General features: G+C 31.9%; 1 protein-coding gene across 2 annotated transcripts in view; it reads right to left on the bottom strand.

Annotated features, from left to right (window-relative positions):
• Nucleotides 1-5,571: 5,571 nt before the first annotated feature.
• Nucleotides 5,572-16,767, bottom strand: part of cpne9 (copine family member IX) — a 71,141-nt gene continuing 59,945 nt past the window's right edge. For both annotated transcript variants that reach the window (XM_051096906.1, XM_051096905.1), the window contains 4 exons: nucleotides 13,754-13,856; nucleotides 13,594-13,651; nucleotides 13,438-13,511; nucleotides 5,572-10,973 (listed from right to left, as the gene is read on the bottom strand). In XM_051096906.1, coding sequence (XP_050952863.1) covers nucleotides 10,791-10,973; nucleotides 13,438-13,511; nucleotides 13,594-13,651; nucleotides 13,754-13,856 — 418 coding nt within the window. In that variant the 3' untranslated portion in view covers nucleotides 5,572-10,790. The remainder of the gene's footprint in view (nucleotides 10,974-13,437; nucleotides 13,512-13,593; nucleotides 13,652-13,753; nucleotides 13,857-16,767) is intronic.

The following is a 16,767-nucleotide window of genomic DNA, read 5'->3' as shown; positions in this document are numbered from 1 at the left end:
ACTGGAGTCCGCAAACCCCAGCTACGGTCCCGGGGTTATTATAGTTAACTAAAACCCTAAAACAATTTTTGTTACTTGAAATAAAATAAACTTTAATTAAAATAATAAAAAAAAAATATAAAAGCACATACTTTATTTTAGCTGATTGCAAAGGCAAAACTTCTCATTTAAATAAGTTTATGATGTACAAGGATAAAACCAATAATAATAATAAATTAAAAATGAATAAAAACGATATTAGACATATTAGAAAAAACTAGGGCTGTCAAATGATTAATCGCATACAAAATAAAAGTTTGAGTTTGCCTAATATATGTGTGTGTACTGTGTGTAATTATTGTGTATATATAAATACACACAAATTAATAGATATATGTTAATTATGTACAAAATATTTTTATTTATATATAATATAAATTATACAAAAATTATAATAAATACATATACTTGTAAATATTTCTTAAATATATACATGAATGTGTTGTATTGAATGTTTTTATATATACTCAAATCACGATTAATCGTTTGACAGCCCTAGAAAAAACCTATAGAAATGTCAAACCCATCTAACAAAATTAAAATTTTACTTTAATTTACTGAAAACAGAAAATATAAAAAATAAAACAAATTCAAAACTAATAAACTAAAACAACCCTGTCTACAATACGTATATTTAAAAAAAAAAAATGAATAAAATTAAAGTTATTTCACTTTTAACAATCCAGACAATTTGTAAATCCATCAGAATTGTCTTGTTGGCTTTAAAGTTTACATTTAAGAATGCATAATTTATATGTAGCCTAGATACTACAAGAATTTGTTAATTAAATTTTAAAAAATGCCTGAGATCCTGAGAAAAACACACCTTGCCTGTCAGTCATTTTTTGTGTTCAATATTGCTGACACAAGGTTTGCTCATAGGGTGTGGTTGAAGTTAAAGAGATCCTTCACACAAAACTGAAAAATCTGTCACCACTTATTAACTATTATGACTTACTTTCTTATGTGAAACATAAAAGAAGATGTCAGTGTGTGTGTGTCTTTGTCCATCAGAAGTCAATGGGCTGCAGTGCTGCTTGGTTTTGTTCTTCAAAATATCTTCTTTTGTGTCCTGCAGAAGAAAGAAATGAAATGCAAACAGGTTTGGAAACACATGAGGGTGATTAAATGGTGACAGAACTTGGGACATTTTTGGGTGGAGAATCCCTACTGTAAAAATCTGTGAAAAGGAATGAGAAAACTTTAAATGGTTTTAATTAAAATGGTAAAACTTTTACTGCGCCTCAGAAGAAAACAACAGAAAGATACAGGCTGAGTTATTCAGCGTAATTGATTTGCCAACTAAACTCTCCTAACACATGGATTTAATTGCCTTTTTAGTGCAGTATTGGACGCTGATCCAGACCCCTATGGATTCTTTTGTGGTTTTGGAGCCGGGTTGTGCAAGATGTTCCTCGACAGCACCGCAAAGATCTCGGCTCTAATGAGAAGCAGTAAAGAGCCTTTCTATGTAAATGCTTTCATCGCTGTGGATGTGCCTCTCCACGCTCTCCCAAACGTCCTCTGCTGCGGTCGATCAATCTGCTGTGAGTTTTCAGTCTGAAAAACACAGCTCCACTTACACCAAAGATTATCTAATCTGAAGGAAATGGAAGTAAGAGCGTTGAGATAATGTTCAGTCAGTTGTAAAGATACAGCGGCCTCTTTGAATGTGTTTTTCTTTCGACTTTTCTCCAGAGAAAGAGCTAAAATTGAACGAAATGCTTGCTTAGTTATGGTTACCACAAACTAACCCTAATCATACTCCAAAAAAACTGCATTTTTAACCAAAAAAAAACCTAAAACATGATTTACGCTTGTTTTTTTCAAATGAGAATATCCCCAAATACTCCCAAAACGAGGCTGTGTTAAATTAAAAGGTCACTCCCGAGGAACACTGTCCCCGAAGCATAGCTAAATATGGGGCTGAAAAACCCTTAACCTCCAATACAAACATGCCTTAGCATGCACTGCCAATAAGAACTTGCACTTTGAAGATGTTTTCTGTTACCACTAGAGGACAGTGATTGAACAAAATGTTCCCTTACACTACTGCATATACCCACCTCTGTCTCTCTGAGGAGAATTGGTGAGAATATTGTATAGGTGCTGGAAAAGCGTGTGTGGAGAGGTGTGAGGGTAAGCTTAGCCTTCCGGAGATGTTTACTCATCGAGATCCATGTGGGAGAAGCGCTGGAGGACTTGAATCCTCTGAGAAGACCCATGGGAAAGAGACGAGGGCCAGAATAGTACCTACATAAAACACACACGCGCGGTATCTGTCTGCAGGGAAAGTGTTTGATGAAATGAACTGAGAACAGCCAACGTGTTGCCAGGCAGATCGTTCCTGAGATGTTGAAAACAAAAGTTCGATAGTTGTGTTTTCAAAACAGGTAAGCTATGAATCATATATTACACTCTTAAAAATAAAGGTTTCAAAAAGGTGTTTTCGCAGAAGAGTTATGGAACTGTAATACCAAGAAAGGTTTCAAATAGGAGTTTTCAAAGTGCTGCCATTGAAGACCCGTTCAGTGAAGTTATTAAAGTAATAGTTCTCCCAAAAAAGAAAATGTTGTCATTAATTATTCACCCTCATGTCGTTCCAAACCTGTAAGACCTTTGTTCATCTTTGCAACACAAATTAAGATATTTTTGATGATATCCAAGAGCTTTCTGACCCTGCATAGACAGCAAAGTGAGTGACACGTTCAAGGCTCAAAAAGGTAGTAAGCACATCATTGTGTTACTCTCGTGAACGTACGTTGAAGACTGACAAGGAAGAGAAGAAATTGTTTAATAAAGTCATTAGTTTTGCTTTCTTCACGTGCAAAAAGGTATTCTTGTTGCTTCATAAAATTACGGTTGAACCACTGTCACATGGACTTTTTAAACAATGTCCTCACAACCTTTCTGGGCCTTGAATGTGTCAGTTGTGTTGCTGTCTATGCAGTGTCTTAATTTGTGTTCTGAAAATGAACGAAGGTTTTACGAGTTTGTGAATGACATGAGGGTGAGTAATTACTGACAGATCCCCAGCAACCATTTTTTTCTAAGAATGAAGAACATTTTAATAATCCAACAAACCTTCCACTATAAAGAACTTTTTGTGAAATTTAAAGATTCCATTTTGGAATGTTGTTTAAGGTTCTTTATGAAACCATCAATGCAAATAAAGAACCTTTATTTTAAAGAGTGTCCGTTTCTTAATTCTTAAAGATAAAGGTTCCAATAGGAGTTTTCACAGTGATTCCATGGAACCATTTAGGGTTACCCAGTTACCCAGGTGCTGCTAAATCATACAGAGAAGGACGTAACGTTAGTAAGCAGGAAAGGGCGCAATATTTTGACAAACTAAAGTTAATAGGTGGTAAAGATACATAGGAGCAGTATTAATTAAGATATTAGCCTAATATTTCACCTACCTGACCGGAAATGGTAAGAACAAACTCGAATGCTGTCAGGATTCTTGTTCTGGAAATCCTGGTTCAGTTTGACCAACCACAAATGCCTTTTGTTCCTCATACAGTTTTTTGCACTCTTTTTCTTATTTTGTTATAACTTTTGGCAGTCTATAGTACTCCAAATGTTTTTCCCGGTCAGACCGATTAGTACAGCCCAAAACATGACAATAATTGATCATTTTCAGCAGGAATAATCAGGTAAATATGCGAGTTTCGTTCGGTTCAGTGGCATTGTTTATGTTCATTGTTTTTTGCCATTGATTGTTCAACTGCAAATTGATGAGGCGTTGTGAAAACACTAACTGTATAGACTTTCTTTTTCTTAAGCCGGGCTAAGACTACAAGAGTTTTAAAATCCTAACTGATTATGAAATCTGGTTACAGCACATGCATAAGTACGGATAAGAAGGATATCTTATTGTGAATATTGTGAATATTCTGACCTAATTATAGCCGTGATCGTCACAATTTAAAATAGGCTACTAATACTGCGTTCCACACAACTCGAAATTAGGGGTTTTCCCACCTCCTACTTGGAAATAATGTCTGGAACACCAGTTGATCGATCTACCCCGACCTCAGCAGGACGCTTCATTTTACATCATTGCTTCTAACGAGCATAGTGTGGAGTTAACTTTTGTTAATTTTAAAAACATCAGACATTAAGTTTACAAAATGATACCTTAGTTTTAGCTTTTTCGTCACAGCATTTGTGGTGTTTTTTTTCCTGTTTTTGCCATAATTGACAGAAATATGTTAGCCTGACTTATGATTTACTGAAACCCACTTAAGTTGGAAGTGGGACAGTTCAGCTAGGATGTTCCCTCTAACGACCTTGTCTGGAACGTGGCATAAATATCTAACAAGAGGCGCTGTTTGTGTGAGAGCAGATCGGGAGGTGCACGATTCGACCTGTGAAGGCCTCACATTACCAGATAATCCATGCCAAACATCATAACCGACCAACATCGGCCTAAAACCCAGCTTTAGTGTGAAGAACATTTGAACAATCTAAAAAAAAACATTTTCCACTATACGGAACTTTTGTGCAATGAAAGGTTTCTTCAGAACCACTGATGCCAATAAAGAAAAAGAAAAACTATAAATTTTGGTCTTTTTCTCAGACAAAATTATCATATAACTTGAAATATAGCACTCTAGTCATATGGACTCATTTTCGGTGCCATTTTGGAGATTCTTCTAAACATCCCTTCCATGAGTTTGTAGCCACATGAAGGTGAGTAAATGATAACAAAAGTAAATTCCCTCCTCTCTGCAGTAGAAATGAAATGTGCATAATCACAAGCCGACATTGAGGACAGACGGTACGTTCTAGAGAGATCTCCAGTGGATGTCAAGAGACCCTTGAGTGTCACACACAATCAACACTTCACACTGATCACCACTGGAGATTTGTCCCTATAGCAAGATGAGCTGACTAATGCAGTCTTGAAACATGGTTTGCAATGTACTCTCAAACTACCACGTCCTTTTAAAATGCAATACAATGTTAAATGAAAAACAATTACATAATGTTACAGTACAACTGCTTGGTCATATTCTCAGAGTACAACTTGTATCTCCTCACCTTTCACCTCTGCAAACTGTGACACATCCTTTCCTTCCTACACACATGCAACTAGAGGGAATAAACGGTTATATATTCACCACCAGATGCCAGTCAAGAGCCTACATTAGAATTCCAAAACATGTATACATGGCAAATAGAACCTAACATATAGACTTCAGTAGCAATTCAGTTGCTCTTCCTGAATAGTTGTCATCAGGTTTGGTAATTATGGTTGGTGTCAAATTTAACTACTATTCAACTAAATCAGCGCATAAAATACAGTATGTGTGTTGGAAGTGTTGGATCACTAAAAGAAATAAAATAAAATGGACATGAGTTACTCACCCTCACGCTGTTCCAAAAACTGTAAGATGTTATTTCTTGAGGAAAAAACAAAAGGAGAAATTCTGAAGAAGTGTTCCTTCTCTTTCCCATGCAATTACAAACGTGGACTGACAAGATTCACAAACGCACACCTCACATCCATCCTGTGAATAAGCATGGTAAACTCTTCAGAAGTCAGCACAAGACGTTCATGCTTTATTAAAAACACGACAAGGAGATATAAAAGGAACATCTTTGCCTCACATATTGATACACAACCTTGGCAGGAATGTTTTACATGGTAGCACTTTGGCACAAGCAGCTGTTTACTATAGCTGTTGTTACTATGAAACAAATATCATTCAAATCTACAGTTCAGCAACAGTTAGAACATCTCTGATAGATTATTGTATATATAAATATGGAGAAAACGGTATTCGACTTGAAAGTATCTGAGCAATATTTGATTACAGCAACAAGGGTTGTGATGGAAATACAGCCATAAGTTGTGGTGAGATGCAATAATGCATGTCAAATGTTATTGCACTATTCATTATGTACAGCAGAATGAAAGAACTGACAAATTAAAGATTCCACTGGAATGTTCCAATCTTGGCAAACATTCAATGAGTCTACAATCATTTTTGGAATGAAATTTGCAACATGGCAGTGTACGCAAGGGTGAAGCTCACGAAAAAATGTCAAGAAATGTCTAGGTCATGTGTCATCCCTAATTCAAAATGTTATTTTTAGGACAATTTAGTTTTTTTGCATTGCATTATTTTCTACCGGTTTAATTAGCTATGCACCGATGTTAACTATTACGTTTTACTATTTAAACATGATTTTCATATAATGACAGATAACCGATAAATTAAACTAATATTGATACTAAAATACTATATTTTGTCTAAATACATTCAGAATAAAACACTCAATAAAAATAATCTATTTCAAATGCTACAATTGAATTTAGGCATCACAACATTTTAAACAATTATAATGTACAATATAAAAAATAGATATTTATTTAGACATTTAGCAGACAGGTTAGTGTTTAAATTAGTGTTTTTAAACTTTAAATGAGCATTAGAAAAACCAAAGGTAATTGAAATGCAAAAACAGGATGTGCAATTACACTGCAAATCAAAAGTTTTTCAACAGTAAAAAGTCTTTTCTGAAAAATGTAATTTATTCCTGTGATTTCAAAGCTGAATTTGTAGCATCATTACTCCAGTCACATGATTCTTCAGAAATCATTCTAATATTCTGATTTGCTGCTCAAAAACATATTGTTATATATAAAAATATTGTTATTATTATTATTATATTGAGCTGAGTAGATTCTTTTCTGGTTTCTTTGATGAATAGAAAGTTCAGAAGAACAGTATTTATCTGAAATAGAAATCTTTTGTAAAATCAAAAAAAAAAAAAATAATAATAAAAAATACTGATGCCAAGCTATTGAACGGTATAGTGTATATTGTTAATAAAGCTTTTAATTTCAAATAAATGATGATCTTACGATCTTTCTATTCATCAAAGAATCCTGAACAAAAATGATAATAATAATAATAATAATAATAATAAAGGTTTCTTGAACAGCAAATCAACATATTAGAATGATTTCTGAAGGATCATGTGACACTGAAAACTGGAGTAATGATGCTGAAAATTTAGCTTTGATCACAGGAATAAATTACATTTTAAAATATATATTTAAATAGAAAACAGTCATTTTAAATAGTAATAATTTACTGTTTTTGCTGTACTTTGGATCAAATAAATGCAGGTTTGGTGAGCAGAAGAGACTTCTTTAAAAAAAAATGAAAACATTAAAAATCTTACTGTTCAAAAACTATTGACTGGTAGTGTAAATATCCAACATTAACTGATTAACTACTAATATACAGCATAGTGCATACCTAATTTAAATTGTAAAGTATATTTTTAAAGTGCAAGTGTAAGTGTATATAATGTTTGCATTCAGTGTACTGAATTTATGCTGACTTTACAGTTACGAGAATGTGTAAGGAAGAAATTTTCATTATCTTAATGGTCCTTTTTTTGATTTGGGGATGGATATGACCCAGACGTTTCTCCATGAGATTCACCTGTAAAATCTACCTTTGTCCCTACATTAAAAACGAAAAAAATCCCCCTCTTTTCCTGTCGTTCTGCTGATCACCTGATTTATCTTTGTCACGCCATACGTCTCTGCCTACTTCCTGTGCCCATTAACCTCTGCTGATTACACTCTGGATATTTCTTCCCTCAATCTTCCTCTCTCTGGTTGAATTGCACTGATTGGCACCTCTGTTTCTGCAGGTAATTAGCCGCATCCACTCGAGGTGTGCGGAAGACTCCGGGTGCGTCGGTGTTCCCGCACAGGCATCTGTTTTTCTGCCACACGCAGCTACTTATTAGCTCCTTTCAAAATCGGGCACAAATTAGCAAATATTTACACACTCGAGTGTGCCGGCGCAACTAATTCAGCCAGTGAGAAAATGAAAAAAATATCTTGGCCTAAGAAACTACGTGAAATATAAAGACGATGATGTTAAAGGTGACCTGTGCATGCGTGGTTGGGTATTACAGCGTACAGCACAGCCTGCGCAACCACACGCTCCGTCTGTCTCTGCCGGGTGTGAGAACACAGAGTCTCGCGTTCCTGGGGAAATTTCAGGAAGAAATGTCCAGATGATATTTCAACACAAAATGAAGGAGTAAAATTTAATATAATATTTTAAAGGCAGTCTAAAGCCTTAGAAAGTCATTGGATACTAAACTGTACCATATTTGTTAACACACCATAACCAAAAAGACTGTTATTACTTAATTAAACACAATTATAACAATTAAAAAAAAAAAAACATTTAATTAGGGCATACATTTTTTTTTTTTCAGCATTTAAACTTAAAAAAAGGTTTTTTTGAGTTTATAAGCATTAAGTAATATAAATAATTATTTTATACAACATCAATAATTCTAAAATAAAATAATTCTATGTGAGACAATAGTTTTGTAACATGTTTAATAATTATCAAATGATCAAAGTGGAAGTCTGTTTTAAGGATACTTAATTTTTTGTTCATTGTGACATTATTTTCATGATAATTTAGTACATTTTTCCTAGTCTATTTACAAATGCATTTATAAATGTACTATATAATTTCAGTAAACAAGTATTTTTTTTAGGGTAATGAGAGATTTTAGATTTTGAGAATGAGAAAAAGTCTCAAAACACAAAATTTCTATTTACTGTATATGGGATTTGTTTACTTCATGGGAAACACTTTACAATGTGTCATTTGTTAACATTAGTTGATGTGTTAACTAACATGAACGAACAATTAACAATGCTGTCAAATTATTAATCGTGATTAATGGCATCCAAAATAAAAGTTTTTGTTTACATAATATATGTGTGTGTGCTGTGTATATTTATTATGTTTACATAAATACACAAGCATACAGTATATATTTAGAAAATATTTACATGTTTCAGTGCTGGCCAACAGTTAATCGTGATTAATCATGATTAATCGCAACAAAAATAAAAGTGTTTGTGGACACAATATATGTGTGTGTACTGTGTATGTTTTTTATGTATATATAAATACACACAGACACAGTATATATTTAGAATATTTACATGTATATATTTCAGTTCTGGGCAACAATTAACCGTGATTAATTACGATTAATCGTATCAAAAATAAAAGTTTTTGTTTACATAATATATATGTGTGTACTGTGTATATTTATGATGTATACATATAAACACATGCATACAGTATATATTTAGAAAATATTTACATGTATATATTTTAGTGCCAGGCAACAATTAATTGCAATTAATTGCATCCAAAATAAAAGTTTTTGTGTGCATAATATATGTATGTGTATTGTGTATATTTATTATGTATATATAAATACACACACATACAGTATATATTTAGAATATTTACATGTATATATTTCAGTGCTGGACAACAATTAATCATGATTAATCACAATTAATTGCATTAAAAATTAAAAAAGGTTTTTGTGTACATAATATGTGTGTGTGTGTGTGTGTGTACTGTGTATATTTTTTATGTATACATAAATACTCACACATACAGCATATATATATATATACATATATATTTACATGTAAATATTTTAGTGCTGAGCAACAATTAATTGCATTCAAAATAAAAGTTTTTGTGTACATAATATATGTGTATGTGTACTGTGTATATTTATTATGTATACATAAATACACACAGAGACAGTATATATTTAGAAAATATTTACACGTATATATTTCAGTGCTGGGCAACAATTAATCACATCCAAAATAAAAGTGTTTGTGTGGATAATACATGTGTGTGTGTATTGTTTATTTTTATTATGTATATATAAATACACATACATGCATGTATATATTTAAGAAAAATAGGTTATGTTTATGTATTAAATATAAATTATAGGAATATAAATATATACATGCAAATATTTTCTAAATATATACTGCATGTGTGTGTCTTTATATATACTTAATAAATACACAAAGTACATACACATATTATATACAAAAACGTTTCTTTTGGATGCGAGTAATCACGATTAATCATTTTAACAGCACTAAAGATTTATATTTATTTAATTTATACTATATTTAAATATATTTAATATGCAAACATAACATATTTTTCTTAAATATATACATGCATGTGTTTGTATTTATATATACATAATAAATGTACTAAGTACACACACACATTATGTACACAAAAACTTACTAATTATTACAATATTTATTAATCTTTGTCAGTGTTAATTAATAAAAATACAGTGGTTCAAATCAAGTTGTTCATGTTAGTTTACAGTGCATTAACTAATGTTAACAAACACACTTGTGATTTTATTAATGCATCAGTAAATGCTGAAATTACTGTAACGTTAAGATTAATAAATGCTGTATTGTTCATTCTTAATTCATTAACTAATGTGGTTAACTAATGTTAACTAATGAACCTTATTTTAAAGTGTTACCATTTTATGTCATTTATGTGTTGCATTTAATATAAAAAATGTATGAGTATTTTAAGAAAATATGACCTAGACATTTCTTCGCAGTAATTTCACCCCCTTTTACTTCCACATCTTCTGTTCCAAGACACGCACAAGCTGTTTTTTGACTGATCACTGGCTGATTATAAAGTATAACACACTTGTCACACACTTACATTAACGCGTTCCTGATTTCAGTTGATTATTATTGTAACTACATTATGTGCTACTGCTAACCGATGTGGAAAGTAAAAATGTGCGTTCCCAGTGACGGGGGTTTTTAGACGTGTACATATAGCTGTGTTTGAGGGAGAGAATAAATTACTGCTCTAGGATCAGAGGTGGACATTTATCTGTGGTGTGGTAGACGGGGAGAGGGCTGGTCTGGGTTCAATGCCTCTGCTCTTCATGAACGACAGCAGCTGGTCAGGGATCTCGGCCAGGACATCTTTGGCCAGTCGGGCCATGCTGAGCACCTGGTTCCCGGATCGGTCAATGTAGTCTCGGAACGGCACAAACTAGAGAAATACAGAGATGAAGCTTATGGAAAACAGCTTTTTATTGCACAAACAAATGTAAGGTAAGTAGTAGAAAATAATATTGTAATAATTATGTATATAAAAATATATATAAAAAATAAAAAATATAACTTTAAATATTTAATAAATAGTAATGTTATATAAGTTATGGGATACCAAAGTGTAACGTATTTAACTTATCAAATCCTTTAATTGTAATTATTTAGTTACACATAATTAAACCATTTAAAATCAAAAGACTAAACTGGCTAAACTGATTGTGGTAAATTTATTCAGGGCATACATTTTTTTTCAGCATTCAAACTTAAAATAGCTTTTTAATTTCACTAAAATATAAAAATGTAATGGTAAAAATGATTAAAAATTACATTATATATCAAAATCATATATTGTAATTATTTAGTTAAACATAATTAAAATAATTTAACATAAAAAAAGTTAAACTGATTGTTAAATTTATTGAGAAAATAAAAAAAAAGGTTTTTTTTTAGTATTCACACTTTTTTTTACAAAAAAATATAAGGTAAGTTGTAAAAAAAATATGAAAAATAATATAAAAAATTATATAATATATTAAAACCATTTACAGTAATTATTTAGCTAAAAAAATAATTAAAACTATTTTAATATAAAAATAATTAAATAAAAAATATTAACACTATGAAAAGAGCTAAACTGATTGTGTTACATTTATTCCGGGCATAAAAAAGGAAATATATTATATATTGTTTTCAGTATTCAAACTTGAAAAGGCTTCCAAGGATTTCACTAAAAAAAGTAAGGTAAGTGGTGAAAATATTAAAAAAACAATATACTAAATAATATATCAAAACCACTTACTGTAATTATTTAGTTAAAAATAATTCAAACAAATTAAAATCAAAAGAGCTAAACTGATGTGTTAAATTTATTGAGGGAATAAATAAAGGATTTTTTTTTTTAAATCAGTATTCAAACTCTAAAAGGCTTTTTAATTTCACTAAAAAATGTAAGTTAAGTGGTGTAAAATTATTAAAAAACAATATTAAAAATTATATAATATATCAAAACCACTTACTGTAATTATTTGGTTAAAAATAATTAAAACGATTAAAAAAAAAATCAAAAGAGCTAAACTAATTGTGCTAAATTTATTCAGGGCACCAAAAAGTTTTTTTTTCGGTTTTCAAACTTAAAAAAGACTTCTTAATTTCACAAAAATGTAAGGTAAGTGGTAAAAAAAAAACCTATTAAAAAGAATATTCAAAATCATATAATATATCAAAAACTATTATTGTAATTATTTATTTAAAAATTAATTAAAACAATTTAAAATCAAAAGAGCTAAACTGATCGTGTTAAATTTATTCAGGGCATAAAGAAAAAAGTATTTATTTATTTTTTCAGTATTCAAACTTAAAAAGGCTTTTTAATTTCACAAAAAAATAGGTAAGTGGTAAAAAATTAAATAATATTAAAATTGAAATATTTTTTAATTATATCAAAACCACGTACTGTTATAATTTTGTTTCAAAAATTATATTAAAATGTAAATAATATGTCAAAACTACTTACTGTAATTATTTAGTTACAAAAAATAATTAAAACAATTTAAAATGAAAAGAGCTAAACTGATCATGTTAAAGAAAAATTCAAATTTTTTCAGTATTCAAACTTAAGGCTTTTTAATTCATAAAAAAGTAAGTTAGTGGTAAAAAAAAATAAATAAATAATATTAAAACATTAATAATTTTAAAATATATCAAAACCACTTACTTTTATAATTTAGTTACAAAATAATCAAAACCTAAATAAATAAATAATAAAGGACCCAAATTTATCATGTTAAGCTTACTCTGGGCATAAAAGGTTTTTTTCAGTATTAAAAAAAAACAACAAAAACAAAAAACATTTCATTTAATCAATTAAGGTAAGTTGTAAAGCATTAAAAAATATATACAATTATATAATAGAAATAATTATTTCATATTATATGAACAATTCTGAATATTTAATAATCCTAAAATAAAATGATTATTTGTATGTAACATATCTAATAGTTTTCGAAAATAATAAAAATACATTTGTATCTCTAAAACTTTACAACTCATGGGATACCAAGCAAAATGTGTATCATGTTTGTGAAATGTGCAACATATAAATTACCATTCGAATAATTCTCTCTTTTCTGCTATGCTATATTGTTGTATGTTTACTGCTTGTCCTGATCGAACAGTTTTAAAGCTTAAAAAATGGGTATTGAAGCTTAAAAGGTTTTTGAGTTAACTAAAAATAGACAAAAAAGCAAGTGGTAAAAAAATAAAAATTATATAACAAATAATTATTGAATAAAATCATAATTCTAAACACTAAATAACATTAAATAAAAGAGGGGGAAAAAACAATTTTTTCAGAATTGAAAAAAGACCAAAATTACCACATAAAGATGGATAACATTATGTACCTGGACTATGTCTCTCTCAGCAACACGTCCCCTGGAGGACACCCTGACCTCATCTCCATCCAACTCCTCCATCGCTGTTACATTAACAGAAGAACAGTTACATCACATATCACATTCCTGTTTTGAAAGCATCTGTTTGCAGTGCCATAATCTCACCGTCGAATTCAGCAGGGCCGACTCCCACAATTATGATTGACATGGGCAGAGACGCTGCCTGCAAACAGAGAAGGGACGGCAGTATGTGATCGATGCCCTTCTAAAAAGATTATTGTATTTGCAGAACATTGTGAAGGTCTAAATGCTATGAATGACTCACGGTGACCACGGCTTCTCTAGTCTGTACCATGTCGGAAATGACACCGTCTGTGATGATCAGCAACACGAAGTACTGAGAGCCATCTGTCACCTCCGACGCGCACCTGAGGATTTACAGTACGCCTCGAGTTAAAAGCCTCTATATTTAAGCAAAACAAGAACATTACTTCTCAGAAACTGAAAATTATTTCAAGGTAAATGATTTAGTATGTGTGCTTGCACTAAAACTGGTACATTTCCAAGTAGTTGCTATGGCATTATGGGTATTATTAAGGCAAAACAAATTTTCTGATGGCTAAAAATGAAAAAAAAAAAACAATACTCAAGGGTTTGGTCACTATATGACTTAACAAGCACTGCTAATAATTTGGAGATTTTATGTTCCAGCATATCACTAGAAATTAGGGGTGTAACGGTACACAGATGTCACGGTTCGATACGTACCTCAGTTACGATTTCGAAAACAAATCTACTATGTTAGGTTTCTTCTCATTTATTTTAAACAGACAGCAGTACAAATTACATTTTTTTTCCACCTACATGTGAAAATACTAAATATTATATCAAATGAATGTCACATATAGGCTATAAAAACTGCAGTACATATATACATACAAGGAATAAATACTTGACATATTTAATTTAGTTACCTGATAGACAAGGGGGGAAAAAAACTGCGACCCGTAATGAAGCCTATATGCGACCCTGGACCACAAAACAAGACAAAACAACAAAGTCGCTGGGGTATATTTGTAGCAATAGCCAAAAATACATTGTATGGGTCAAAATTATAGATTTTTCTTTTATGCCAAAAATCATTAGGAAATGAAGTAAAGATCATGTTCCATTAAGATATTTAGTAAATTTCCTACTGTAAATATATCAAAACTTAATTTTTGATTAGTAATATGCATTGCAAAGAACTTAATTTGGAAAATTTTAAAGGCTATTTTCTCAATATTTTGATTTTTTTGGACCATCAGATTCCATATATTGAAATAGTTGTATCTCAGCCAAATATTGTCCTATCCTAACATACCATACATCGATGGAAAGCTTATTTATTCAGCTTTTAGATGATGTATAAAGCTCAATTTCGAAAAATTGACACTTAGGACTGGTTTTGTGGTCCAGGGTCACATATTTGCTGAGTTTCAGTTCAGTTTTGTGAAAGAAAGGAAACTCAAATGGCAGAAAGCGACATTCTATTTGTTTTTTGTTTAAGTTGATTTTGCTGGTATGAGGAAAGTTAAAGTAATCGCGCCAGCGCACACAAACACAAAACATATCAGTTCCAGGCTTCTAGCATTGCTAACTTGACAGCGCAGTTGGTAACGTTACTTTATCAAAATAAAGTAGAGTGAACCAAACATCAGCGCGCCCAACTCACTGTGTCACCGTTAGAACCGTTGGATGCATCTCAAATATGAAATATTATGGGATATTTGGATCTGTGCCGAATGAGAGAGGACACAAGAGCACAAAACTCAATTTCGCAGACAGTTATGTGTTTAAGCCTTTAAAGGAGAAGTCCACTTCCAGAACCACAATTTACAAATAATTTACTCACCCCCTTGTCATCCAAGATGTTCAGGTCTTTCTGTCTTCAGTCGTATAGAAATTATGGTTTTTGAGGAAAGCATTTCAGGATTTTTCTTCATATAATGGACTTGATTAGTCCCCCAATTTTGAACTTCCAAAATGGAGCTTAAATGCAGCTTCAGAGGGCTCTAAATGATCCCAGCTGAGAAAGAAGGGTCTTATCTAGCGAAACGCTCGGCCATTTTTTTCGAAAAATAAAAATGTGTATACTTTTTATGCACAAAAGCTCCTGTAGCACAGGCTCTAGGATGCGCGTTCACGATGAAACCCAGGTAAACAATTAATGAATCTTTTCTGTTTCTTACAGCATTTTAGTTTTGTCTTGTTTGTAGTGTGATTAATGTTTTTGTAAGCAGTAGATGTGTTAGGGAAGTAACACGTAACATTTTAATTCATTTTGCTAAAATGAACGAAATGAACGGAATGACTCGAAAAAGATTTGTTCATTTTGCTGAACGAGACTCAAAGGTCCGAGTCGGTAAAATGATCCGAACTTCTCATCACTACTACGAATCACGTCTAAGTTCATTGTCTGTGTACTCCGGCTAAAAAAGGCAGAGTATGGTGAAAAACTCCATCTTATTTTCTCCTACAACTTCAGAATCGTCCGACATTGTTGTACCTTTTTGTTTGCAAACAGCGTTTGACTTACTTGCACTTTCTTAGTCTTTGTGCATTCGCTTTGTAAACACATAATCATCCCAGAACCTGTGCTACACAAGCTTTTGTGCTTAAAAAGTATGCACATATTTTTTTTCTGAAAAAAAATGACCAATCATTTCACTAGATAAGACCCTTCTTCCTCGTCTGGGATCATTTAGAGCCCTTTGAAGCTGCATTTAAACTATATTTTGGAAGTTCAAAATCGGGGCGCCAGTGAAGTCCATTATATGGAGAAAAATCCTGAAATGCTTTCCTCAAAAACCATCATTTCTTTACAACTGAAGACAGACAGACATGAACATCTTGGATGACAATAGGGTGATTATTTGTGAATTGTTGTTCTGGAAGTGGATCACAGAGTTGCATTACTGCTGTCGCCCCCTTCTGGATTGAGGGTGAATTGCCTGTATTCGTTGTAAGGCCTCATGCACCGAACCGAGATGCTCGTACCGTGACGGTTCGGTACGAGTACATGTATCGTTACACCCCTACTAGAAATACCTGGTAAAGTCCTCATTATTCTATCTAAGCCTTTTTCTGAACTTTCCTTATTAAATCTGTTCCTTCCAGTCCATCGACCCTAATAACCACCTCCAGATATTGTCTCAGTCACGGCACGTAAGAAGCGGCGAGCCGAGAGAGGAGACTCATACCAACTCTGAAAAGTTGACCACTTCAGCAGCGGCCGATCAATATCTGCCTCTTAAAGCACCTCTGCAGTTCTGGGAGTTTGATTTTCTTCAGATTGAG

Source organism: Labeo rohita, chromosome 23 (genome assembly GCF_022985175.1).
Source record: "Labeo rohita strain BAU-BD-2019 chromosome 23, IGBB_LRoh.1.0, whole genome shotgun sequence".
NCBI lineage: Eukaryota > Metazoa > Chordata > Actinopteri > Cypriniformes > Cyprinidae > Labeo > Labeo rohita.
Note: the sequence above shows the minus strand (reverse complement) of the source record. Positions and strands in the feature narration are given on the sequence as shown.